Source organism: Prenolepis imparis, unplaced genomic scaffold (genome assembly GCF_030444845.1).
Source record: "Prenolepis imparis isolate NDT839.2.m4 unplaced genomic scaffold, iyPreImpa1.0 SCAF_3, whole genome shotgun sequence".
NCBI classification, from domain to species: Eukaryota; Metazoa; Arthropoda; class Insecta; order Hymenoptera; family Formicidae; genus Prenolepis; species Prenolepis imparis.
This window is the reverse complement of record NW_028141161.1, coordinates 10,234,726-10,262,355: the sequence shown is the minus strand read 5'-3', so window position 1 is coordinate 10,262,355 and position 27,630 is coordinate 10,234,726. Positions and strand designations below refer to the sequence as shown.

At 38.9% G+C, this 27,630-nt stretch overlaps 1 protein-coding gene and 1 long non-coding RNA gene across 2 annotated transcripts in view; both read right to left on the bottom strand.

The window, feature by feature from the left end:
* Positions 1-27,630, bottom strand: part of LOC145934121 (uncharacterized) — a 112,576-nt gene that overhangs the window by 43,461 nt on the left and 41,485 nt on the right. The gene's annotated exons all lie outside the window — the stretch shown is intronic.
* On the bottom strand, positions 220-21,545 carry LOC145934115 (uncharacterized). The gene is made up of 2 exons (XM_083034394.1): positions 19,900-21,545; positions 220-6,736 (listed from the first exon to the last, which is right to left on the bottom strand). The coding sequence occupies exons 1-2, from the start codon at positions 19,993-19,995 to the stop codon at positions 5,369-5,371; spliced, it is 1,464 nt and encodes a 487-aa protein (XP_082890520.1). The 5' UTR covers positions 19,996-21,545; the 3' UTR covers positions 220-5,368.

The following is a 27,630-nucleotide window of genomic DNA, read 5'->3' as shown; positions in this document are numbered from 1 at the left end:
CTCTAAATCAGAGTTTCCCACGTTCCTGGCTCTCGCCGTAAAAAAATGCGTGCGCTTTCGGCAAGAGACGGGAGAAGTGCGAGAAACGCTCTTGACAACATTCCAATAAATCTATGGGAAAGCAAAATGCACCCACGTCGGCATCGTCTTGCATTCTTCGCATCGCCGCAAACTTTTTTCTTCCCCCCTCTTTTATATATATATATATATATATATATATATATATGTATATATGTACACCTATGTATCTCATTCCATATATTTTGTAACTCATTCGTTAATTTCCTCTTTTTTTCTTTTTTTTTTTTTTTTGGTCGTTTTTGCAATATATATCCATCGATTTAGGTATATATATCTCACTGTTGTACCCGTTCGCATACGAAATTCCCGCTCCTGCTCTGTGTGTCGAGCGGACACGCTTCCTTGCCTCTTCCACTAACTAAGCCTTTCCACACACTTGAAAAATTACGATCATAACAAATGCGTGTCTGGAGGAAAAAGAGCTCTAACTGCTGAATAATCATCTATATAGCGCCGGCCATTAATTTGCGAACGCTTATAAAAACTTGATAAAATTTCGAATCGACAAGAAAACGATCAAACATGTAAGCCGGTTCTCTCTTTATATGCCAAACGATTTTTTTTCATCAGAAACACGAATACGAATATTAATTCGTATTCGTATAGAGTAAAAAATCGCGACATAATGTGTATCGTGTAGATCTCTCTCTTTGTTCCTTTTTAATTTGTATAACTATTTATAATTCGGAGTGTTGTACTTTTTTTATTCCTTGTACATCCTATTATAATAACGGTCGCGATTTATTATTCAAATTATTATCAAGTTTCTATTAATGCTGTTTTAAATTTCCTTCTGGATATTGGAATGAATTCGACTCGAATGAACTCGTAAGAATGGCTCTAGGTCCAAATACGCACTCGCCATAATCGTGGCCTACGAGAAAGGGAGAGAGGTGGAGCATCTCATACACACGCGTACGAATTGTGACCCAGCTAAACACATACATGACGATGCGCGTTGTGTACTTATCGTCGATCTCTATCCGCGCGAACAATAGCTTTCACGAAGCTACAAAGCGAATTGCGAAGGCGGATTAAACGTTAAAAGGTGGCTCGCGTTTTGTTGTGGACCGGTTCCGTAGTCTTTCTCGCTCATCGCGCTCTGTTTGTACAAGTGCCCTTCGTCCTCGTCCTCGTCGTCGTCGTCGTCGTCGTCGTCGTCGTCGTGTGCGTTCAACTGCATATTACTCGAGTAATTTATAGTATTTATCTGAATTCGATGTTCGACGCGATGAAACAATTTATTTATTAATTATGGAAACTTTTTTTTCGACGCGTGTATCGTTGGTAGTAGTTTTCTCTTTGCGAAGTGTCGCGATTATTTGTGCGATTATATGAGCGTTGAACGTGCATGATGACATTACTTGATATGTAGCGCTGTTCGCGAATAAGCGTTTTCGTAAAAACTTTAGAATCGACACAGCCTGCTTTTTTTTTTACTCGTGAAAGATTATACTCGCTCCTATTCTCTCCTCTCTACAATAACACAGCTTTCTCTTCATTTCTTTTTCCCCACTCTTCCTTTTTTCCTCCGTTTTCTTTACTTTTAATTCCATCGCGATTTCGATTTCTGCTCGTCTCGCATAAACTATGTAAATCCAATCTAAGTTTCCTGTGTAAGACGTCCTCTAGTAAGGAGACGAGAATTTCGGAGCAATTGTATCGTAATAATTCTTATTGCGCTTTCAATGTAAATAGCTATCAACACTAACATTATACTTTGTTCCTCTTGGCCCTGTATATGATTTTTGTACGAGAGTTTCCAGACCGGAGTGATAGGCACTGTGTTTCCTTTGTATCTTATTTTTCTCAGTTTCATCCGATTCTTCTTTTTTTTAGTCCCTCTTTCCCTTTTCTTTCCCAGACACCACCATTTGTCCTTTGCCCTCGATCGTTTCTCGATCAGAAAACAAAAAAAAATAAAAAGAATAAAAAACGAAAGCGTTGATTGCGACATTAATTGGCGCAGCGTGATAGTCGCTCGTCTCCACGTTGGTGAAAAGAAAAAAGAAGGAAAAAAAAAAGAAAATACACAAAATTTGTGTTGAGCAACTCATCTCGTTACAATCAAAAATTATTATATTTGCTGTTCCGTTTTGTTCACAATTTTCAAGGATTAATCGTAAAGATCAAAGTCGCTCGATCGAGGAGACATTCACCGAGACCTCTCTTTTCGCTCAATTGCAATTGGCGGTAGCAAGTACGAGTATAATCATAGTAGTATCAATAATAATATATCCGTAATAATATAATAATAATAATAATATGATGATAAAAAACCGTATAATTATATATTAAAAGTAATATTAATAATATTAATAAATCGAACAGAACAATGTTAATTAATATATACGAATAGCAATAATAATAATAGAATAATAATAATAGAAACATATAGATGTGTGTGCTATATGTTGGAAACATAGCATAATAAATCTTACAGAGGAAAAAAAAAAAAAAAAAAAAAAAAAAAAATTGGTAGTGAACTCGCTGGTATCGGTGCGACTATCGCTAATCACCGTTTATGAACAATCGTCGGAAATTAACCGCTACGCGAACGTAAATGTAAAGGAGACTATGAGATCAAATGTTTGATATATCTCGATAACCGCGCGCTCTCGCGCAACCAAGCGTGGCTCGCTCGCTCGATCGCCGGCCGATGCCGTCGTTGGATCTTAACCGCTGGATTCAACGTCGATCGTGCAAGCGATCGATCGGAGAAACGTTCGCATGTCATCTTTCATGTATATGTATGTGTGTGTATATGGTGTGTGTGTGTTAGTTTCCGTTCTCGACCGAAGCGATCGTGCTTTCCTCCCTCAGATTTACCTTCGTCGCGAGCACCCATTTTCTCTTTTTTTTCCCCGAACCTTAGGGATGCGCACAATTGGACAAGGATAGCAAAAGGTAGGTGGAGCGCCCGACAAAAGGATAGCTTTACAAAAAGTATTCTTCAAAGCATGACGATCCGAAAGAAAATATTCTTTGATGTCGGGAATATCTCGAGGATACATCTGAGTGAGAATATTCTGAGCAAATTCTGAAAAATATCTCGAGAACATTCTGTCACTTCGCACGTCAACTCATTGCCAACTCGATGAGATTTATGTACGATCGATCGTCACACTAGGCATATCATTCTATCGCATTTGTTTGTTCGAAACCGACGACAAAGTAGTTGTTTCTTTCACGAGAGAGTTTTTCTCGATGATGATTTTTTTTTGGCCGATCGCCTCGCCGTTCCTCCGCGGGAGGATTATCGTCAACGTAGCGATATCTCGCGCATTATTCACTTTTCAACATCGATATCGTTATTTATACATATTTTATATATATATATATAAATATATATATATTTATATACATATAAAAGTAGTAAAGTAGCAGCAGCAGCAACGCGCACGTATTATACCAATCAACGTTCTTCCCGCGTTCAATTTCATTTTGTATCAGAATACAGATTCTACAAATTCTCGGGGATATTCATTTATAACAATCAAGTAGCGCTTTTTTTATTTCCACTCCTAATTCATCATGCGAAAATGCGACTTCGTAACTTTTGTCACGCTTTGCTTTAATCAGAAAAAGAAATAAATATAAATTTAAAAAATACATAAAACAAACTCACTGATTTCTCTTTTAACATCGTCTCAAATTTAATAAAATGTCAAAAAGCTTATATAGAATGTAATAATAAAAGCATAAAAAAACGAAACGAACACAAGTCCTTTCGCTTATTCAAAGATGAAAAAAATTTAGCAAACTTTCGTACACTCACCTTTGCATTATCTCTTAACGTCAATCCTGATCCATCCAATCTCTTTAATTTAAATTAAATATCGATTATATTATTTTTTATGTTTAATTTTTAATTTTTTATTCTAATGTTTTTATGCTATATAATTTTAGGTACATCTAATGTATATCTAATTCGAATTTAGAAAGAACGCCGATGTCATACGCATAATGCGTGCGCGTTACACATCACTACGAAAATTGTGTGTGTTTATATATACTTATATATTTCGAATATATATTATATTCTACTAAATACATATTTTCTCGGTATGTACAACAAAAAGTGGGCAGCTGCGAAGAACCGTTTTTTGTCGAAAGGAAAACCTTGCTTTCCTTCAAATTTTCTTTTCAATCCCGTCTTCGATTCACGCGGCTCCAATCGCCCACCCACGATTACCGATATATATTCATACAAAAGTATACTACAATACATATACAAAAAAAACATCTGTATCTCGAAACCGTCACTCGTCGTGGCTGTCGGTCGTCTTTTTTTGTTCCAACGACTGATATTCGTTAATGCCGCAAAGATGATTCTTTGCGAAGCAAAAACTTTGTCAATCTTGCGCTGTGCTGATATTCGAAATACGAAACGAGCCAATGAAAAACACCTAATCATTTAAATATCTAAAAATTTAATATTGGCGGACTAGTTCGTAAAAAAAGTTCAGCACTATCAAAATCTCTGCTGTTTCAAAGTCTCTGCAATCATTGGCGTTGAAGGCGTATATTCGCGAAACAGAGATCTATTAAATTAAAATATATGCAATGACAGAACGTCTCTTCCGATCCTTATGCACAGCGAGATAATGGAAAATCCTACTTTAATATTTTCCGTAAATTTCTTCAAGACAAAAAAAGAATCATGAAACAAGGACACGTAATGCCCTATCTCCTGAATTTATCTTAATGGCTTATACATGCTAATTGTCATCCATTCTACGGATATCTCGCTATCCGCAAAGATTATACGGTCGAGGATAATTGCAACCCAAACGATCGCTTCCTCTCGAAGAGACATCCTGATTCAATATAACGATTGGTTTCGCGAATACCCGCCTGCATTAAGTATAAAAGCGACCCGAGAGTCACGACGCGTGTCAATTCGAGAAAAAAATCGTGGAGGCGTACATTTTCGAGGAGCAATATTTTCTCGAGCGCCAAGTACAAAAGATGAAAAACACGCGATGGCGAATGACGACACATTCGGCCGTCTGTCAAAAGTCGAGTCATATATATGATTCGCGTGGGGGGGAAAAAAAGCACGACGTTAGCAGTCGTGATAATGCGCGATTATCGTGTTCTCGCTAACACGTTCAGCCGACATCGAATCGATCGGTTCGCGGATACAAACTTTTTTTCCTGAGGACTGCAACCCATAATGCGGTTGATAAACACACCAACAATCTCCCTCCGTGAAAAAAGCGTTGCATACAAACCGAGGACGAATAAGACGACCTCCTTATCTGTTATTTTTCCTCTTGATTTTTCAATAGCTTCTGTCTGGGAGGAGGTAATCTTCATTATGATTAAAGAACATGGTTATTATGTCAGTTGGATTAGATGTGAAATCCACATCCTTCATATCCTCCATCCCCTCCATGTTCGTCAGATCAGCACCCAATTCGGACAGTTCGGACAGTTCGGCGTTGTTTATCAGTTCTTCGAGTTTGACCGGGTAAGTAATATTACTAAAGTCATCGGTGAGCAAGGAGTCATCAGTGAGGAGGGCTCCCGTAGTGCCAGTCGTCGTCGTCGTAGGAATGGATGACATGACCAGCGATTGCTGCGCAAGTAACGTCGATGGAACGTCCGCGTCTATTAGCAAAGATTGCGACCACGACCTGAACGGGCTCGTCTCCCGCTTCATGCCGAAAATCGTCTCCTTCAGCTTCTCCTCCTTGATGTGGAAACTCGTCGCTGACTGCCGACCACAAGAAGCCGAGTTCGTGCGGCAATATCCGCGGTTGTTCGGTCGCATCACCGATGTTATATCCGGCAAGTTCTTGCTGGCGAAATCGTTTGTGTTATCCAATTCGACCTTGGGTTCCTGCTTGATCTTGATGATATTGTATACCGCGTGTTGAGCCATGGAGGACTCCGAGTAGTTATCGTCGTAAAAAGTGGCGGACTCTGGTGAATCCGGGGTGTCGCAGGTTGGACTGGTGGGCACTTTAGCAGTCACTATGGGCGGCGCCGAGGTGTAATCCACATCAGAGTGCAGTGTACTGTGCGGTGTCTCCAGAGTCTCTAGAGTCAGTCGGACTTGTTTGGCGTTCAACCTGGAGACCGGTTTGCTGTTCGGCAGAGTCTGTAGCCTCTTCATCGGCTTCTTCAACGTTTGCTGCTGGGTATTGTTGTTGTTATTATCATTTCTCGTTCTGGTTGCGGCGGATGTCGCCGAGGGTGGCGACATCGGGGAAGCTGCCACGTATGAGGTATGTACCATCGGGCTGTTTGATGACGTCGACAATGACGTCGACGATGGCGACGGCGATGGTGAAGGCGACAATGATACCGATGGCGATGGCGACTGTAACGATAATGATGCCGATTTTCGTGGTCTCTTCCTCTCCTTTGTCTTCGAGATCTCAGCAGGTTTCGAGGTCTTCTTCCTTGGTCGGTACTTGTAATTTGGATATTGTTTTTGGTGCAGCTGCCGCAGCCGCTCGGCCTCGTCTCTGAAAGGCTGTCTATCCTCCTCTGATAATAGCTTCCATTTTTTTCCTAATTTCTTACTGATCTCGGCATTATGCATATCCGGTTGTACTTCGCATATCTTCCTGCGTTCCAACTGCGACCAGACCATGAATGCGTTCATAGGCCTCTTGATCCGGTTTGGATTGTTCTTTTTAGTCTGCAACAGAGAAACAAGAAAAAGATGTTCCTTTATTTTTCTAAATTCTAATATTTCGGGTATAACATTTTTTTAATTAAGAAATTCCTACATTTAGTATATTTTAAAATTACGTCGATAATCAATAATTTATGATAAATTATAAATTAATATTTGTATTACAGAGCAATATGCCGCAATAAATATACGAGTTATTTTATATCAAGAGATTTCTGAAATTTAAAATATTACTCGAAAGAGAATCCGTGAATCGATATCGATATCCATCGATTTATAATCCGACATGATTTTTATCCCATCGAATTGACCGCGATCTTCGCATTAGACAAACAGAACCCGGAATCGAACGGCTACATTCGACGTTAAATATGGGATGTGAATGCGGGTCGGCACTTTTTTTACTTTTTTCTTTGTGGCTGACGCATCACATGAACCGCGATCGAATCGATCGGAAGAGAGCGCTTATGTGTATGAAAAAAAAAAAAAAAAGAACGAATATACAAAACGAATCGAGAGACACGACACCCGTAATAAAGCGAGCGGCTGCTCCCGTTTCGGCAGTAATTTCCGACATTACTACAAAGTGGGCACGACACGGAAAAGGCTCCTTGCCGCCTCACGGAATCGGGGGGCCCCAAGTTCGGCTGTGCGTGCGTGCACATGCACACGCATGTGTTTGCGTATCGACACGTTATTCACAATTAGCCCGCAGCTGACGGAAGCGGGTGACCAAGGCCGAGCTCGAGAGACAGACTCCGCATCTCAACTCGCTATACGGTGGTGGCCTTCGCGAACTTGACGGAGAGCCGAGCAATCGCGTGCATGTGCGTGCGTATGTGCACCGCTCCGGGCTATATGCGCGTCTCGTTTTGCCGTGGATACACATACATACACATACAGAAAAAAACACACACGTGAGTCTCTACAGCTCTGCGTGACAAACCGCTAAAAGACCGTATCACGCTAATCGTAGCGAGGACTATCCGGATCGCGATTGCGTTGCGCACGCAGATATTGGGAGAGAACGGATCGATCGAGCTTCGAATCTCGATTTGCCGGAATTTTGACCTCGATTTTTGCTCGATCTTTGTTCGCTTCTACAATGACTTCATTCTGCAATATACGACTTTAATTCTCAATGGACGATGTAATACGATCTTAAGAAGAACGTGCCGAAGGAATTCTTTAGTTCGTCGAAAAAGAAGAGTACTGTGTGAGAAGAGCATCGAGCCAATGTAATTTTATTCTCGACACTGTCCATAAGTATGAAAAGTATATTATAGTAAGATAGCTAATTATATCTTAAATATCTCAAATGAAAAGATCTGACAAAGTATTATCTCTATTGCATCAAGTATAATTTTTTTATAATTAAGAAGCAGAAAGAAGAGAAGCATTTCTTTTTTTTACTCTTGGATATTATAATAGACAGTTTCACATCTTTCACTATCATTAAATTAATGAAGCTGATAATTAAAATAATAGAGAGAGAATAAGAAACGTTTTTGTTCGATGTTAAAACATTCGCGCAACTACATCTCACATCTCTCGTTCCTCGGAACGTTGATTGAAAAACACTGATAGCTGACCGCACGATCAACATATGGAATGACAATCGCGTCCCTCGGTAGATTCGTCGATGCCGCGCTCTTCCGCGATCACTGAGGAGAAGGAAGAGGGGAAAAAGTAGAGAGAATCATAGATCAAACGCGATTCCGCCGGCACGCGTTATCGCTGAGAAAGGAAGAGGAAGAGGAAAAGCCGAAGCGCGTATTGTCCTTTTTGGTCGCACGCGACTTCGTGGTCGCGAATCACGCGAGAAAGGGAGAGAGACCAAAGTCACCGGGGGGGGGGACACGTATATAATAGGAGGTAGAGGACATATACATATACGCATATACGTAGAGTCGGTGACGAGGCCCGCTCGATTCAAGGATCGTTCGGTGACGCACAAATAACGAGTCGCTCTTGTAAATCACCTCGCCGCTTCCTAGTCGCGCGGCCGTGAAACACGGAATTGTCATTTGTGCGGCGAAACGTGAGAAAGTTTCAAATGGTTTAGGGCCGCGAATGCTCCTCTCTCCTCCGCTCGGTTTCACAGCCGATTCACAAATACTTCCCTGTTCAGTAAATAAGTACGCACAATGATATTTCTCTCTCTCTCGCCGAGATTGAGATAAGCTTCATAAAACGAGCGATTATAATTTCTGAATTATGATCGAAGGAGAAAAAAACACGCGAATTGAAAAAATATTTAAATCTCTTGCGATATAAAGGCTATATAAATTTTTTGCAACTTAAACCTTTATGAATAAAACTCTATAAAACTGAATGTAGTTATTTTAAATATTTTTTTATGTCGTTATATCCAGACTTGGTGACGTAATGATATCTCACGATTTTACATATAATATACATTATGCGTCAAATGAATAATCATCAATCTTTATTGATTTTACGATAAGTATATACATATACTGTCGAAAAATATCGCAATACTTTGTTTACGTCGCTGTCACAATTACCTTAATTGAGCGTATAAATATCGAGAGATGATAATCTCTAATTGGTTAAATGACCGATAACTATACGGCTGAGCGCTCGACTGTCTGATCATCGAGGATGATTATTTTGGCCAGACGGATTACACGACGTCGTTCACGAAAATTCGGCCGTGGCTCTCTCGCGCTCGCGATCCGATTTATGTAACACCTGAGATAGAGAAGGATGAACCTGCGACGCAATGTCTCGCGCAATATCTGGCGCAACACATCATCATGTTGTATATCGAGGCGGCCTGATCGTTTTTGACGAGCTACACGCCGCAAAAATGAGAGAGATATCGTGGACCGGGCGGCGCGCGCGATCGACCTAATGGATTCTCCTCCTCTCCTCTCGACGTCGGCCCGAATCTGAGGGCCTTGGAAAAAAAAACCCGAGCTGCCGAGGTGGAGGCGAAACCCCCCGGGGTCTCCCGCCACCACTCTGGCAGAGCCCCGATAAATCATTATCTTTGCCGACCGGCTTTTACCTGCGACCCGTGAAAATCGCACGGACACGAAACCGCCAAATCGAGCGTGACTGTTGCTCGCGAGAGGATCGTGTCGAAAGTATGGTTTCCGAAGGGATGCGATGAGGTGGGTGAGGCCCTCACGTGTATATTTGGTCGTATAGCTTCGCCATATGTTTCGCTCGCATTATAAAAGTGCGGTGCCGTTAAAGTGGAGGATATCTGGTGCTACGTGCGCATCTCGACAGATTGGAAAAAATGGTTTATGGACGGTTCTTAGAGCCTGAATCTATTGCCTGCACTTATATTGCCCAGACTCGGAGTTTTTAAAGGTCTGGAAAGGTTCTACCTACAGTCTCATGTTATAATATTGGTCCTAAAAAAATTCCAAGGAGCATAGATATTTTTTTTTCTTCGAACAAAAAACCAGGAATCATTAGATCGTATACGTATAATCCTTGGCGAAAAATTCGAGCGTCTCGCGAAATTTCAGCGCTAGTATCGTGCGATATAACGATATCATAACGATATCGAGGATAAAGATATATACCGGTTCTTGCGAAAGAGAGAGGGAGGTGTCGACTAATTTCCCAAACCGTCTCGGTCCGCGGACTTTCCACGAAACAGCAGACCTTGGTGTCGTGATGCGCGCAGGCGGGTCCAAAACACGCGTTACGCAACTCGTAATTATCGAAACGCAAAAACGGGGGCCCCCTCGTCGACGAAGAAGACGAAGAAGAAATCGTGCGCGAACACAAGGGCATCGCATTCTGATCTGCTCGCGATTTGCGTTGCTTATTAGACAGCGGTGTATGTTAATGCGGCTAACGCCGTGTATGCTCGGCGTGTGTATTATACTTTCAGATGTCGGACGGTCGACGTACCGCGGCGGAGATCGCGAAGTTGAATGTAGGTTACGAAAAGAAGAGCCATCGCCTCTTTATATTCAGCGCGATCTCCCGTTAGACGCAATTCAAATTGAGAAAATCGTTGGATCTCGGTGTTAACCATTGTTAGTGTATGTAGTTGAATGGAGGATTCGAGCTTGACAACTTGATTTACAAGCGCTAATAAAAATTAATCCGCTACTATATTGCGCGTTAGAATATTTTTTATACCTAGTAAAAAATATTGTAGGCATGCCCAGGGTCAATTAGACAAACGTAGATAAATAGAAGAAATACTATGTATAGAGCTTGGATAGCACAACGGTAAACGTAGTAAAGAAAAGAAAAGGGTCTCGCTTTTTGGGTTATTGAAATAAAGAAACCATAAAAATATATGAGAGAGAAGAATACAAGAAAAAAGAGAGAAATATTAATATATAACTTTTTTAATGAAAAAAAAAAAAAAAAAAAAAAAATTGTGCTCCCTTTTATACATCACTAATTATTTCATAAAATTTCAAGCAGCTATTACAACTTTCTTGTTTTAATAATTTTTAATAAACTTTCCATGTAGATTTTTAATTGCATTCGAAAATTTAAACGCGTGTACTAATTAAATATGTCACGACATTTTTTATTTGACGAAGAAGAAGTTAAATTACCCAATGATATCCCGCAACCGATGACTCCACACTGTATTTACACAACATTTTAAATTAACGTATGAAACAGCCAATTAACGAAAATCGGGGATATATGTATACGGGGAGTTCCCGACGACATAAGATTTCAGCAGCGAAGAAGAAGGTTCGTCGATTGCTCGCGTACACGAAACCGGTACCGTACATACATATGTACATACGTACGTACGAAGATCGAGAATCGTACACGGTAGTACGAGAGAAAAAGAAGAAGAGACGACGGCGTGTGCCCCAAAAGTAATTTCGTGACGCCCGGTCGTTATTTACGAGCGGCTCTCTCTCTTTCGCGCGCGCGAGCCTCTCGGCGGTGCATAATTTCGTGGCGTGCAACAAAGTGGCCGGCTGCTGTTTCTGCGGGTAAAACAACCGGCCGCTTCCGTTGCTGGAGCTTTCTCTCTCTCTTGCCTTCCTCTTGCGTTGCTGTTGCTGCCTGCCTCCACCATTCGATCAACACTCAATGCGCGATGGCCGCGTTTTCTCAACGCAGCTGTCCTTGGCCAACCCGCGCCCTACTCGCTACCGATCACATCTCTATCGTTATCCTCCTCGCATATTGATTCTCTTTCTGCCTGCCGCCTGTATTTAAGAGCCTGGAAAAATCGTTCCTTCCCCCCTTTTTCTTCTCTTTCTTTGCATCTCCGCACCTGCGTGCTTACACACTTTGGAAGCTATAGTTGCGCAAAGTTTCTCATAAATCGCGATCGGTTCGGTCGAACGAAAGGATGCTGCCAAATGTATTTTACGCCAAAATCGAAAAAAAAAATTTATACTTTTTAATATATTTAATTTTTTAATACATGTCTCTATTGTAAGAGATAAATCTTCCGAGAAGAAGAAAAATAATTATATAAAAAAATGACATTCTTCTGAAAAGTAATATTTCCCGTTATAAATATTAAATTATATTTTTCATTGAGATTCTTTAAAAATATTAATCTGCAAAAAAAAGAGTAATCCTAAATGACAGATGTGAAACTTATATAAAATGTTATGATTGAAATTCATGCGAAATTTCTCTGAAATGGAATCCATTTAAGGGTTTCTTCGTTAAAGCCGCTCGTAACAGTTCATCGACCTGATGTTTCATTAGAGATGCGTCACATCCGTGTCGTCGTTTACGAAACATCGAATGTTACCGCTCGGTGAAACGCCGCGAAACGATCGTAGTGACAGGCGATTTGGTAAATTCGTCTGATAACGGAGCCTCAGAACCTTCTTCCGTTATCTGTCTCTCCTCCCTTTCTCTCTTTATCTATCGCGTCGCGAAGTGTTGGATGCCCCCCGTCATAGTGATTCATCCGGATCGAGCGAATACGATCATGACACTTATATAAAATATACAATGATGTATCTGTGCCTGCCAGACTTGAGTGTTTTTTAAGCACATCGAGTCTCAAACATGGTGCTGTATCTCTCGTCTTAAAATCGTCTGTAAATCATCTTTCCGAAGTCTTCATTTGAATCAAAAATTATCGAACTAATTTCTTCATTAATTTTTATGCTAATTTCAATGATAAATAGTACAATTTGATTAAATCGCGCTGGCTGACTTCGAAACTGTGAAATGGAAAACAACACTAATCCATTAGACAAACTATCGGCGTAGCAATTTCTTCTGCATAAATTTAATGTTATTAATACGATATAAGATAAATTTTTTTACACATATATATATGGCATAATTTTTCTAGACGCGAGACTCGGCTCTCATTCCTCTATTAATATACTCCGACCTCGTCGATGTAAAATTCACTAGCGGTTTACTTCTTTCAAGACGAGAGATATGATTTCGATGTAAGGCAGAAAAAACCTATTGGCCTCCAACAAAGAGCTAAAATCAATTCTTTGCCAAAACAGCACTGTACATTTGATCCAGCAACCGTTCGTCTCGGCGAGCGTACTTTCGTTTGACCTTCGCCGGCACAATTTACCGCTATGAATCTGTCAACGCGACCTTGCAATAGACATTAATCTCGCCCGATCGACCGTAGAGAGGCCCGGAGAACGCTAAAAGCAATTTTTTTTATCGTCTCTCTCTCTCTCTCTCTCTCTCTGTCTCGCAGCGACACACGAATCGCTTTTTTCGCGCCATAGAAATCTCTTGTAAAGCGCGTCCCCGCTTAAGAACTCTCGCGAACGTTATTTCCGGGTCGGGAATCAATCGCACCGTTGTTTTGCCTCGTTGCTTTTTACGAGATACCTAGATAGAGACGACATTGTGCACCCGATACGGCAATGTCATTGAGATTAGATCGATAGATAAAAAGCAAAACGATAGGCAAATAACCGATAACGCCGAGTTCCTCATTTTATCATCTTACAGACTCGTATACGCCGCTGTTATTATTATCGTAAGAGAATTTTGTAAACACAAATATATTACGGGAAAAAAAAAATTTTTTTTCTTAAAGCAAACATTTATCTTACAAGGAACGATGACTATTAAAAACAAATTTAGACACCGTACGTAAGATCTAACAGATTCTGTTTGACGCAGTTTAGCATCACGATGTTGCACTTAAAGACGCATATACTACTTAAATGTATAACGTCGTCCGTGTTTGCAAAACGCGCGATTATACATATTTATCGTTGGTCTTTTAAGCGCGCGATCGTCGCGAGATAATCCAGCTTTATATTCGCATAACCGTAACAATGACTCGCACCACCCAAGTAGAAGTCCCAGGTCTTATCAGGATCTTCTTACGGCGCCACCGTAATTCCAATCTTTACGGCTGATTTTATGCATACTCGACAAAAGACGTAACTGTTCCTCGTTTCTCGCCGACGCGCGACTGTGCTTTTCCGCTTTCTTCTCTATCCGCTCCACCATAATAAACAATACACGATCCGGAATCTGAACAAACTTGCGCGCTTGACGCTATCGTGTCGTGCTTATCTGCGTTCTATCGCTCGCCTTAAGTAAAACACAGAGTAATTACAACGTGACGTGTGCTCGCGCGGACTCGCACGCGTAACTTTCGAGGAGCGAAACCGGCGGCCAAGTTCTCTCATCCCGCCATTTCACTGTCGCTTTTGTAATACCGTTACACCGGTTAGCACAGTGTTACGGCATCGCGCCGATGGTTTCACCGTCGCGGTTAATAATTCGCCCGATATACGATCTAATGATCAGTGATTAATAGTATGCGTGGTAATTTTTTTTTTTTTTTTTTTTTCATATTTTTATATGCACTCTTGCGAGTCTAAGAAACTCGTAATACGTTGGTGTGGAAAGATTTTACGAAATAATTTTGATTCGAATTTTTCTTTCGTCTTGAATATTAATTTATTTTAATTCCTTAATACTACAAAAAAAAACAAAACAAAAAAGTTAATAAAAATATATATCATTGAATTTAAAACGTTCTTAATGAGTTATACAATTTTTATTAATGTGTTTAAATAATCTTATAAAATAAAATTTAAGATATCGCGATATTTAAATTGTCAGCATTAAACACGACGTTATATTTAAATGTAATAATATATTTAAATGCATCCTTAAATATAAATATATTTAAATATATTTAAATATATTCAAATATATCCACATTAACGCTATAAAAATGTACATGTGTTTAGTTCTCTTAAATTGTATGATATATATAACAAGATCGTGTTCAATATCGACGTGAGATCGCTAAACGCTAAACGTGACACGTGGCGCACACAGATCTCAACAATTATTTTCGTAAATAGAATAATCGTGCGACTGCAAAATGTCACGTTCACGCGTACGCGTATGCGGGAAAAAGTGGCACAATTTGCGTTTCCTCGCGCGATGCGCGGCTCAATAATCGCCAGAGCCAGACAGCTGACTACGGGATATTGGTAATTGCGATAATTGTTGGCGATAAGACGCGGATCTTTCTCCCAGCCGCCGCCGTATCCACCGGATGCGCTTCCCAGAACATCGTGCGACTTATATCCCGCACCGCCGCGCGTTATCACGCGAGCTTTCTATGAAAAGCGAACCGGGAGCGAAGCCGGGGGCCGCGGCATATCCGCTCGAAGGTTTTTACTCTCGATAGGCACTGCAACACACATCGAAGGAGCCGCGTCTCTCTCGATTAAAATTACGCTACGCTTGTTTACGTAATTACAGTGAAGCGCATTAAGAGACGTTACCTAACCGTATTTGCCAAGATTACTTAATAGCTTACCAGCTGCAGTGTCTTTTTAAACGTGCGAGTATAGATATAAAGATACGACGACAATAACCATGTAAGTACCGCGTGGAGTCTGTTAACGTAACTCGCGTAATAAGAAAGATTGATACTTGTTCGATATGGAAATGCAAACAGATTTTTCTCGCGAAATATCCAATGAAGGATTTGTCCGACTCTGTCTAGCGCAAGAATTAACGCTTTAATGTCAATGCGAGACGAGAAGGCAGATGGCCGTAATTAAATGCGCGTCGAGATTCTAAACGAAACTCACGTCATGCGAATGTCGGCAGCACACGTTCGACTTCGAAATCATCGTTAACGTCGGTGCACGCTTGTCTCTAGTAGAAAGGCTCGCGTATATCGCCAAGGCTACAGGTAATCGGGATAATTTGATGGGATTGTACCTATCAGAAAGAGGAAGAGAAGTCGGACGGACGACGGCGGGGGAGAGAAGAAGGGAAACGAAGAAGGCTAGAGAGAGGCCGAGAGCAGTCAAAGAGAAGTTCAGAGGGCCAATTTACCGGACGAGATTAAGCCTGCGAGAAAAAGAAATTGGAATCGAGACGAAAATTATGGGATCTCACGTTCTCTCCGTCGAGTCCTTTTTTCGTCCTTTCCACGCCGCGCCCTACACACATACATACTACTTCCGAAGCGACGTAAATCAAAGATCGAGAAATAAATTCCATATTAGATTAATAAAAATCGGACAATCGTATTTTTTTTTTTATTTATTTTTTTTTTTATTAAAAATATTGTGAAATATTTCTAGTTTCATGCAGAAAGGAGTATCTTTTTATTAAGATATACATAAATATTAAATGTTCCAAAAATGTCAACTTCTATGTTAATGACAAACGAATTTGATTCAAGATATTATATATGAAATTCTATATTATCTCTCCTACTCCCCCTTGCAATTGCGCATTCCAAATGAGTATCCATGACTCATATGTTGCGGTTTCGCGAGACGGATGCAGCAGAGATTTGATAACACGTAATGCGAAGTTATGGAACATCAAAAGAAATTATTAGATGGCTAACGTAATTGCAACACGATCGAATCGAATTAAGTAAGAATATAGATGCACAAAAAGTTTATATTTCGTCGTTTGACAGAGTGTAACTCAACGCATTATATATAATTTATTTAACAACTATATATTTAGTAGAAACTATCTTTTTTAAAAATAGTCTTATTTTTATTTTTCTCATATTAAGCCTAATATTTATTTATGTTGAACAACAATAAATGTTAAAATGTTAATAATACCAATTATTTTTTTTTTTTTTACGAAAGATTTTGTAATAAATTCTAAAATGTGTAATGTAATTATACGAAAAGGAGATATGATTTGAATATCTACATCTTTCAGTATGCAGGAATTATTTAAACGTGAATCTTCGACGTGATTCGTAGATACTAAATAGAACAGCATCCATATTCCTAATTCGACATCAATCGTCTAAAAGTCTAAATGAACGACCATGGTGCACCGTCGAATTACAGCCTCTCGAATAATTTCGAATAATTTCCAGCACGGCAAAAGTCGTGCGTGCGAAATCAAAAATCACGACGATGACGCGATCGATCGAGATTATTCCGCGCCGCGAACCGATACTCGAGAGTACCGGGGAATGTTATTTCCCCGGAGCGATACAAAATACACACAACTGTGTGTAAGACTACCTGGACGGACCAGAGCTCTAGAATTAGAGAGACCCCGAATCATTAAAGTCCCGAAGGATAGCTGACCGGTCGAAAGATTCGAGGCCAGGACTTATGAGAAAAACGTTGGCCAGATCTCTGGTGTTTGCCACCAAGCAATTATGTACGGGGGAGGAATATCCGGTCCATATATCGGTCTCTAGATACGGCCAGCCGAGGTCTGGAAATACCTACGAATTTTCACGCGAACCATATGGCACCCTGTTTCGTCCCTCACAACGAAACACACACAGCACATGTACTTTGCACACAGGCTCGATCGAATGCAGGGGTCTAAAGTAGGGATGTAACGCTACAAAGGTCTGAAGAGCAGAAGGCATGCTGAAATTCTGCCCGACGACCCTTTCCTTTGATGTTTTCGAAACCGCCTTTTTTCTCGGAACCTTCCGGGAAAAATTCTATAAGAGGGATTATGTTAAATCCGAATAACATTTCTACAATAATGTAGAAAGATTGAAAATATTAAGTGTACTTTCCGATTTTATATGACATCAGTTTCTTGCTGTTTATAATACTCTAGAGTAGCCAGCAATATATATTTGATTTATGTCACAGCTCTTTGAGAATTTTAACAATATTATATTGTATGTGTGTCGAATCTTTCGTTCTCGACGGCAACCGCGGTAGGAGGATAAATACATTCCTATATTTGAAACGACTGATTTCTTTCGGTCAAAGACGCTGCCGCGAACTTCGCTGATCGATACATAAGCATGAAAAAAAACACTGTTTATGACGTCGAAGAGACAAGTCCCGCAAACAAACATTGCGTCGGCGATATTTTGCGTTTCGTCCGAGTTATCTCAACGTACTATCATATTCTTCAAATCAAAGAATAGAATTCTTTTCAACAAGTCCAATAATGCACTGATTGTTGGATGGATTAAACCGATGATCGGAACTTTCATCTTTACGGTTGTTCCGCTTTAAGATTACGTCTATATTCTTCTACAGATCCAGATATTTGTTGTTTTTTCGAAATAGTTGTAAAAAAAAAACTATCGTAATCAAATACACAAAGATAAAACAATTTTATTTAACTGTTTTATATGAATAATAATTGATAAATTGATCATTATATAAAAATAATCGATAGTGAGCTTTCGTATATTAATGAAATGGCTTAATGCACAATCTAATAATAGAAATCACGAAGGATATTTTCAATTATAGTGAAAAAAAGACGCGAAATTGCCCCGTGAATAAACGCACGTGTGATGTTTCGAGAAATCGCGCCTGTCATTTCCAGCTGTGTAACCAACGCGGTCGTCTATCATAAATTCATAAAAGTCGCATCGATGAATATGAAAGAGAATAAGCCGTGAAGTAATAAATTTCGTTAACACTAGAGATTTATACACTTCACGCCACGCGCGCAGATAAGAATGTAGTTTATTAGTCCGTTTTAGATATATTTCTTTCATATTATTAACAGAATCAGGAGGGTTCTTTTTTTCATTATAATACTCTCGCTATGGTAAAACCATGTTTCTCATTTATTTAAACAGAGGAAAGCGTTCTCTGAATGTTAATCCGATTTAAAGAAAAAGACCGTCGTGCAATAGTGTTCGACAGCAAATCTGTGTGTGACGAAGGAAGTTTCGGACTTTTTACCTGCGTCGCTTTCAAAATAAATAGCTTAACCCTCGTCATGCGAATACTGACGCATTCAGACTCACAGACTCATATAAGTGTATATACATACACTTTTACCTTCAATATAATATATACTGAATTTTCTTTAGAAAAACCAGAAACCCCAATAGGTATAAAAAGGATTTTACAGGATCGAACATTTTCAACTGAAAAAAAACTCATTCCGTGAAATAAAACTATAATATGGATCCGCTATACGCCGGTCGGCTGTCAGGCGATCCGCCTTCTAAGGATTAATTTAATAGCCGACTCGAACAAGCCGTATCGTGTATCGACGCAATTTCTGTCTAATGCGAAGTGATTTTTATCTCGATTCCTATAATCGTACTTCTCCTTCACACAGCTACCTTAACACGTCCGCGGATAATGAGGGATATATCACGATGTTAATATTTTGCGGTGTATAACCGCATAAAATATATCATAAATTTTTAGTCTAATATTGGCAACATAATTTTAGTTGCGAAAAAATATTTCAAACCGAAATCTGTTCGCTTTTATGTTTTTTTACAATTTAAGATTTATGGCTGGTTTCCGTTTAAAAGAAAATATTATGTTCTTCCGAGAGTCGCATATACAAATGTAAAATCATAAAACATTCTAGAGAATGGTGAAAATAATGTGTCTTGGTACTATTATTCCTTTTAACTGGATACTAGCCATGACGAATAAAGTAAAATGCCATAGAAAGTGTCTATTCTTTTCGAAGAAATTCTGAGAATTTTCTTTTATTTTTCAAGCATTTTCGTTCAAATTTTTAGAAAAAGATTTATAGTTTCTAAATACAAATTTAATAGCTTTTAAATATATAAATTTATTTATATCATTTCTTAATGTTTCCATCTCATATAATCACGGAAAAAAATTGAAGAGCAAAACTGACAATGAGTCTTTTTTAAAATAAAACAAAATTTTCACAATGCTTCGATAAAAATTACAAGAAAAATGCAGAAAATTCTGTGATTTTTTTCAAACGTATATAGTAAAATTCTAATAACTTCTACGTACCTGAGTCGCATCTGAGTAAGGCGTCGGCGAGTTTTGATCAACCAATAAAGATCCGAATACGATCTCCGAGGGACTATCCTGCTGCGTTGGCACCATTTTCGGGCCGCTTTTCCGAAAAAAAACTTTCACGTACACTTCACTTCAATTAAACAACGGCGTGAAATCGACGCCTCGCATCACAATCCGCGCTCTTCGCCAGCGAAAGTGAGGACTATTTTCGTTTTATCCCCGATCGATATCGCTATCGATCACTCAATCGCAGGCGGATTCTCTCACCAAAAGGACGTACTTTCGTACGTCGGAATAAATCCGATATCTCGCTGCGGCGAGATATTTTAACACAACTCGAATGCTCGTTTCTTCGAACGAAACTTATCCTTGTCTAATAGTTACTTCGTTTATATATCGACTCGGGCAAAAATTACGGAAAGGTTCTACACGACGCTTCTCTCGTGACCGTGACTCGACTGTGGATGACGAACCAGAGTGCGCGATCCTGGACGTCGCTATTCCTCACTGCGTAAGACGTCTCTTCGCTTGCGAAGCTTGTCCGAAAACGGGAGAGTGCGAAAACGTATTCCGCATCCACGTGCTCGTAGAACAGCGATGATTACAGTGTGTGTCAATCGTATTTTTTTATCGCTCGCGTCGAGCATAAACTTTTTTTCGTGGCTCGTTCTCGATACCGGATATCGACGACGTGCACGCGCGTTTAGATTTAGACGTTAGACTATCCTCTCACAGTCGCTCGTCGATCACGAACTAACATCCTCGCCCGCTTCGGAAATGAAATACCTCTATGCTCACTCCACGAGCGCTCATGTGCTACTGACTGAAAACGTGCAGCTCCCCGAGAACTGTATAGAGCGCTCAGCTGTGAATAGTATCCCCACTGCGAATACAACGCGCAGCCAATCTGCGTCTGTCCGTCTTCCCCATCCGCTCCCACTTCATCTGCCACAGCTCGGTCGCTTCTTACAATCACTCTGCCGCGGTACGCCGCGCCGCAAGCATGTATTATAAGACTGCGTTTGTTTATTCGCTAACGTGCATCGTTAAACTCGTTCGCTAACTAATACTGTCGGTGTCAAACACGATCGCATTCATCGTGCATATATTTTTTCTATCTTTTTTTCCTTTTTTTTTCTGGCGAATCCTATCTTTATATAAGTGGAGAGGAATTTAATAACAAGGAAAAACGTACACCTTTATAACATCCGAATGATACGGTTATTAAATTATATAATTATATCAAGCATAAATATATAAATATTAAATTGTTATTTATTGTTATTTTTAAATTAGAGAATTACATTTAAAAAAGGACGTCTATTACAATAAATTTAAAACCCCCCCGTCATATCTCTCTGTGATTTAATTTGAAACTCAAACCGGATAAGATACAAAAATTTCTCTTAAAGAAAAAAAAAACAGCTAGTACGAGGGGTTACTGTGCCTGATGTCCTTGTATCTTCCCGCGATTAGTTTAATCCTGTGCAACTTGGTGCGACCGCGAAGTCGCGTTATACCGGTTTGGGTACTTGGATGCTATGCCTGCGGGGGCGTAAAAACATGCGAAATTAAGAGATTACGATCAGCGTGGCGTACACTTTCTCATATGACGGGCTTTTGAATGCGTCCTTACGTATGCCGGATAATATATCTTGAGAAGGCGTGTGTTGTGGAGAAGAAATTTGAATCGTGAACCGTTAATTTAATCCCAGTACAGCTTAAAATGACTTCCAAATAACATAGTAAATAATGTTCCTTTAAATCATTTTTTTTTTTTTTTTTCGCTAATTTCTGTATCCTTGTCGACTTGAGACACAAAAGTATGAATAAATATATAGACATAAAACTAGACATAAAACTTCAAATAAAACCTTGCAAAATCAAGTTTCGTCATTTTATTTTGATTCTCAAGATCACACACATAAAGCGTCATCATGAATAAGCTGCGGATTGCGTGACTGAAAATGCAAACTAATTGATAATTTATTTTCAACGAGAAAAATTGGACATTCTTAACCCGAAGGAGAATTATTATGTGTCGAAATATTTATTGAAATAAATACGGCCGTGATATAATGTTTTATCACTGTTTACACACATTGTTTACTTACGAAGTGCGCAGCACTTCGTACTTGATCGTAGGATCGAAAAATGATTTCTTGTTTCTCTCTTTGCTTGCCTTCCCCCTTCTCTTTTTCTCTCTCTCCCCCTCTTTTTCCTCGCATTACGTATTAAAATGTACGGATATGACATCGTAAAAAAATGTATGCATGATAGACTTTACGCGTAAACAGCTTTAGTGCCAGTCAATCCCGCGGTACTCTTATTTCTTCGAACATAATGTTCGGCGCACGGCTGTGCTTAGGGGAGTTGCATAATAGTACTCAAATCACCACATTTTCCATTCTCATAGAAATTCTCTAGAGCCGCATTAGCTTTGTCAGGCGTGGTGTGCAGCCAGCTGGACATTTTTTTCAATAATTGTTTTACGCGGAAATAACATATCGGGCTTGATTGAGTTCATTTGTGCGTACACAATCATAATGCAATAATGATATGCGTTGGATTATTTGAATTGATATACATTTTCCATTCTTATAGAAATAATAAAATCGCGTTTATAGCCAGATGGACTTTTGTTCCGTAATCATTTCATGTAAATATAAAAATTTAATCTTTATTGAATATATTTGCGGAATGGTCGGAAACAGAATATTCCAAAAAATTCAACGATGGTAGTTAATATTTTGTCGAATAAGTGTTTTATATATGTTATATATTTTTATGCCATTTAGAAAAATGTTAAAAATATTCTATCAAACTTATTCCTGCAAATCTTAATCAAGTCTTAATCAAAATCGTAGAAAGTGTATAAAGTAGTGTTTGTATAAACATTACCTTTCTATAGCTTCAAATGAAATAATGTTGTAAGATATTTTTTTCGAATTTGACAACAATATGTAATATCAATTTACGCTTTCGCGATAACTAAAATTATTAAAACTATATACAAACGTTTTACACGTGAACTTCTGCTCTCCAATCGCATCGTTCATTCAAAAACTGAATTTTTTCCTGATAAATGCCTCGATCTATAAATGCAATACGACGGAAAGCGCATCGCGCTCGTTTCGCCTACCATATATTTTTAGTAACCACGCCATACCAGGACGACGACGACAACGACGACGACGACGACTCTCAGTACGTATAAGTCGTCGAGCGATGAGTCCATCCAAATTCTTTATTTTGCACAAACACACGTCAAGAAAGGAACACGTTGAAAGTCATACAAATATAAACCATATAATACGCGAGAAACTCTAACGAAACTCTTTCGGCGAAAACGACGAACGTTTGCTGCTCTTCTTTCGTGCTTACGATGAGTCGGGACCGTTTTCGACTTCGAGAGGAAGCTTTACGTAATGCTATCAGAGTCCATAAATCGAAATTTCCATACTATCGAATAAAACCATATGCGTCCAGCGCGATGTTTCAAAAATGATTCCCTCATCTCTATTCGGTTCAACGCGTTTCTTTTTCACGGTTGGGATAGCGTCGGATCTCTTAATTTTTGGCAGAACGACAAGTTGTTTACGTTTATAAATACATCGTTCTCACCTGACTAGATCTCTATTCTTTGCTGTTTTTTAGTCACTGCCAAGGTTAACCCTTGAATATAGGTCAGTTCCGCGAAATAGACTATTTCTGCGAAACGAGCGTTATTATTTTCAAGACTATAATAAATCGTTGGGTTTCAAAGGTCTTTTTTTAAAAACTGCTTAGCCTATCAATCTAAATTTTAAAATAAAGTCTTCAACATATATGCTAAATTAGCAAGTTAATTATTCGTTTATTAATTGCGTTAATTTTTTAAACGAATTTTTTTCCATTTTATATAATGCAAAGTGCAAAAGTTTATGTGTTCAAATATAAAAATAATAAAAAATATTTAAATAAAAAATATCGATATTCTTTTCGCGCGTCAACTTCCTGTTCGTGCGGTTTATTGGCGGACAGGTAATGAGCTCAGGATCTCTCCGAGGATCAAAGCGATTGAGGAAAATGATGGGTCGTGTCTAGAATTCAGTGATGGCGGCGCAAGGATGCGTTGGTATTTCAAGCGCAAACATAAAAGCGATATAGGTCGGTGTCGACGGCGCGGTTTCGATCCTCCCAAGGTCCCGTGTTTTGGGTCTCGTCGAATCGAGGCGATGCAAAAAGGAAACGATTTCACCATCTCTGTCTCCCTGTCTTTCCCAACGGAAAAAAAGTACATCGTCCGGCTCCTGATGGGTGCGGTCGCGTCGTCGTTTTAACCGGATGCTAACTGCAACTTGAGAATACTAAACGCTTCCCCGATGTGTTTACGAGAAGTACATTTCTGACGATACATACTATATATCGTACTTCTCAGCAACGACTCACAAGAGATAAGCGTGCGCGTTTGTTATAAAAATCTTTTCTTTTTTTCCAACTACCATATTCTATATGCTTTTATGTTGTATCTTTCGCGATTCATGAAAAAATATTTTCATTTTCTGATATCTGTTTGTTATCAAAGTAGGGTATTTTTATTATTAAAATTTTTAATTTTAAATTAATTAAAAATTGAAAAAAACAATGAGCATTACTATAATAGAAATATTTATGCATAGAAAAATGTGTTCAAACTTGAAATTTTAGAATAGAATTTTGTTTAAAAGCCTATATTAAATTAATTAATTGCAAAAGAGTTTCGAGAAATATGAAAATATAAATCATCAACTTTCCTATAAAAATCGTCGGATCTGAAATCAAAGTTTGAAAAACAATATAATATTTGATGCATTGAAATATAAGAAATCTTTCTCTTATTTTCCTTCTCAGTTTGTTATATGCAAACAAACGGAGATTTGAAATATGTTGAAATTTATATTTTAAATTTATATCTTGATTTTAAATCCGACTGGGAAAATCTGTTTCTAACAAATCTGTTTTTCGCGCAATATCAGGAAACATAAATTACTTGAAATATACACAGTCGCGATTTTTCGCTGACCCTGTTTAATTCTAATCGCTCATAAACGCGTAATAGATTCTCCGCTCTCTGTGCGAGCACATTAAAAACATCATAAATAGCCGCGGGTCGTGGAGATAACGCGTAATTCTTTTCGACCGCGCGTGGACATGTGTGTTGAAATCAATCAATGTTAAGCAGGGTCAATAGTCATGCGGTGCAGCACACGCGATAAGACTCAAGATCGGGAATTATCTGAACGCGGTAAATACATTTAATCCTGATAGCCCGCGCGCGATGCATCGTCCTCGTTCGAGATGCAATTCCCCGCGCGCAGACACTTGAGCGCAGGCATTACACAATTTAAGAGCGAGTTTACGCATGTTGCGATATGCATATGTATATGTCCGTGCATTGTCATAAATTATACTTAATCGCGACCGCGCGATTTAATTCAATCGTGCTTACATTACGATTATATGGAATCGATAGTTAGTTTCTATTGCTTAATTTATACAATCGTAGCATTATTCGTATCGTATCGATGACATTTAATGATCGTCGTATCATTTGCATTTTCTCCAATTCGAACACGATAAAATAAATCTCAGTATCTTTATTTACCATGTACTTAACAGAAATTTAAGTCGGCGTTAAATTTCCAAGAAACGATTAACGTTGAATATATATTAAAATTATAATAAATAAAATTAAAGAATTGATTCTTGAAATTCTTTTTTAACGGAGGTTTTATTCTCGTAATTCATTAAATGTAATTAACATCAGTAACATGAGACATTCTGCGTATGATGCAATATCAACGAAATATAGCGAAACCGCAGAACGTGACGAGTGCGGAGGTTAAAAACCTCGGCGGTGTCCATGAGACGGATAGAGAAGGCGATGCGCCGTGATTTCGACAATGCGAATGACGCAGCTGATTTTCGCGTTCGCATGCGAAAGTACACACACCTCCATTTTCCACGAAAGCGATTTGGCGTAGGACGGGTTTATCGTCATTTCGACATCGATGAATGTCTGACTTTGATTAATCCGTTTGAATTTACAACGGAACCTGGTTGCGATAACATTCGTTGATGATAACGTATACAATCGAGCACATTTGCATCATATCTTTATGTATATTATCAGGAGACATATATAAATACGGAAAGAATTTCATATATGTGTGTGTGTATGTAAAGTTGGAAAAAATTTTCAACGTTTTAAATTTAATGTATGAAAAGGTTGCAAATGTGTGTGTGTTCTAATTAAATGCCGGGCTCTCTTTTTCTCTTTCTTTCTTTCTTTTTTTATCAACGATTAAATGAGCAAGAAATACAATATTGACATATCTACAATAAACACAGCTACACACAGTAAATAAGTTTTAAAAACGAATAGGTTTGAATCTGATGATATAAAACAATTATTAAAATAGATTGATGACCAATATATTAGAAATACTTATAATGATCATAATGATTGATATCATAACAATGATAAAAAATCTTTTGATATATAATCAACAAACTTTCTACATATACGTATACTTCTTCGCTGAGTTGCGCAGTTAAAATATTACTCATTATCAGCGCAATACAGATTTTATTTAGAAAACAAACGAGCTCAAAATAACTTTATTCTTCTAAAATTATTGGATTTCTCTATTGAACGCAATATCATCTAATGTTGTCTAAAGCAGCTACTATGCTTTTAGATTCTAACAAGTTCCCATTTTTACCACCTGCCGCCCCCTCCTTCTCCATCTTTTATCAAAGACGATGAAATTTCTATACCGTTTGGGTAATCTTTTTCGGAAAATACGTTAAGCTCCAAACAAAATACGAAGAAAAACGTTTATTGTGTAGCCTTCATGGCTACACCTACCCGACTCGAAGTACCTGCACGCCGGGTGTTCTATGGATCTTTAAATGCACCGTTCTTTCGGAGAATGCACCCAGCAAACTTAACGGGCCCAAATATAACAATACGGATACGCCAGGTATGCGAAAAGGCAACAATACATTCAAATACGCAGCAGACGTTTCAGACCCAAAACTTTCAACTCACGGAAATGTAAGGTACATCGATGCGATTGTGTGCCAAAATTTTCCATTCAGAATAGTGCAGAGCGACCAGTTGCATATGCCAGAAAGGACGACCAATATTCTCCGCCGTGTTTGACGAGTTATACTTTGCATCAGAAAATCAGTTTGATAAATATTTCAAATAATGTATCTAAATTGCATGAATTTTTACTTTAATATTATACAATTATTTTGAAAGAAAGAGACGAAATTAAATCTGTAAGTTCTTTTTGATAACGACTTTCATCTATTTCCTACGCGGCACGGTCTAAAGATTTTAATATAAAAAAAATATGCTTTGCCACGCGTGCAATAAGATTAGCAAGGAACTGTGTCAATCAGATAAGTGGTCCATCGCTTCCGTGGCACTCGTGGCACTCGTGGCGGCTCCGAGTTAATTCTTAAGAAGACACGCTCGACGACCCGGCTTAGGAGAGAGAGAGGCGGCCGAGAGCCGACATAGGTCACCAACGAAAACGTAAGGGGCCGAATGCTAATTCGGCGCGGGCTGATTGCGAGACGAAGCTGGGTCGCCATGCGAAACGAGCCATTAACATGTAATTGCTTTCCATGAATCCACCTACTCGCATCCAGTTGCTTTTGATAAAACTAATTGCGGGTTTGCCCACG

Coding starts and splice junctions, on each gene's coding strand:
- LOC145934115 (XM_083034394.1), bottom strand. CDS start 19,995: ATGGTGCCAACGCAGCAGGATAGTCCCTCGGAGATCGTATTCGGATCT. Junction 6,737..19,899: donor CTTACTCAGATGCGACTCAG/GTACGTAGAAGT, acceptor TCTCTGTTGCAG/ACTAAAAAGAACAATCCAAA.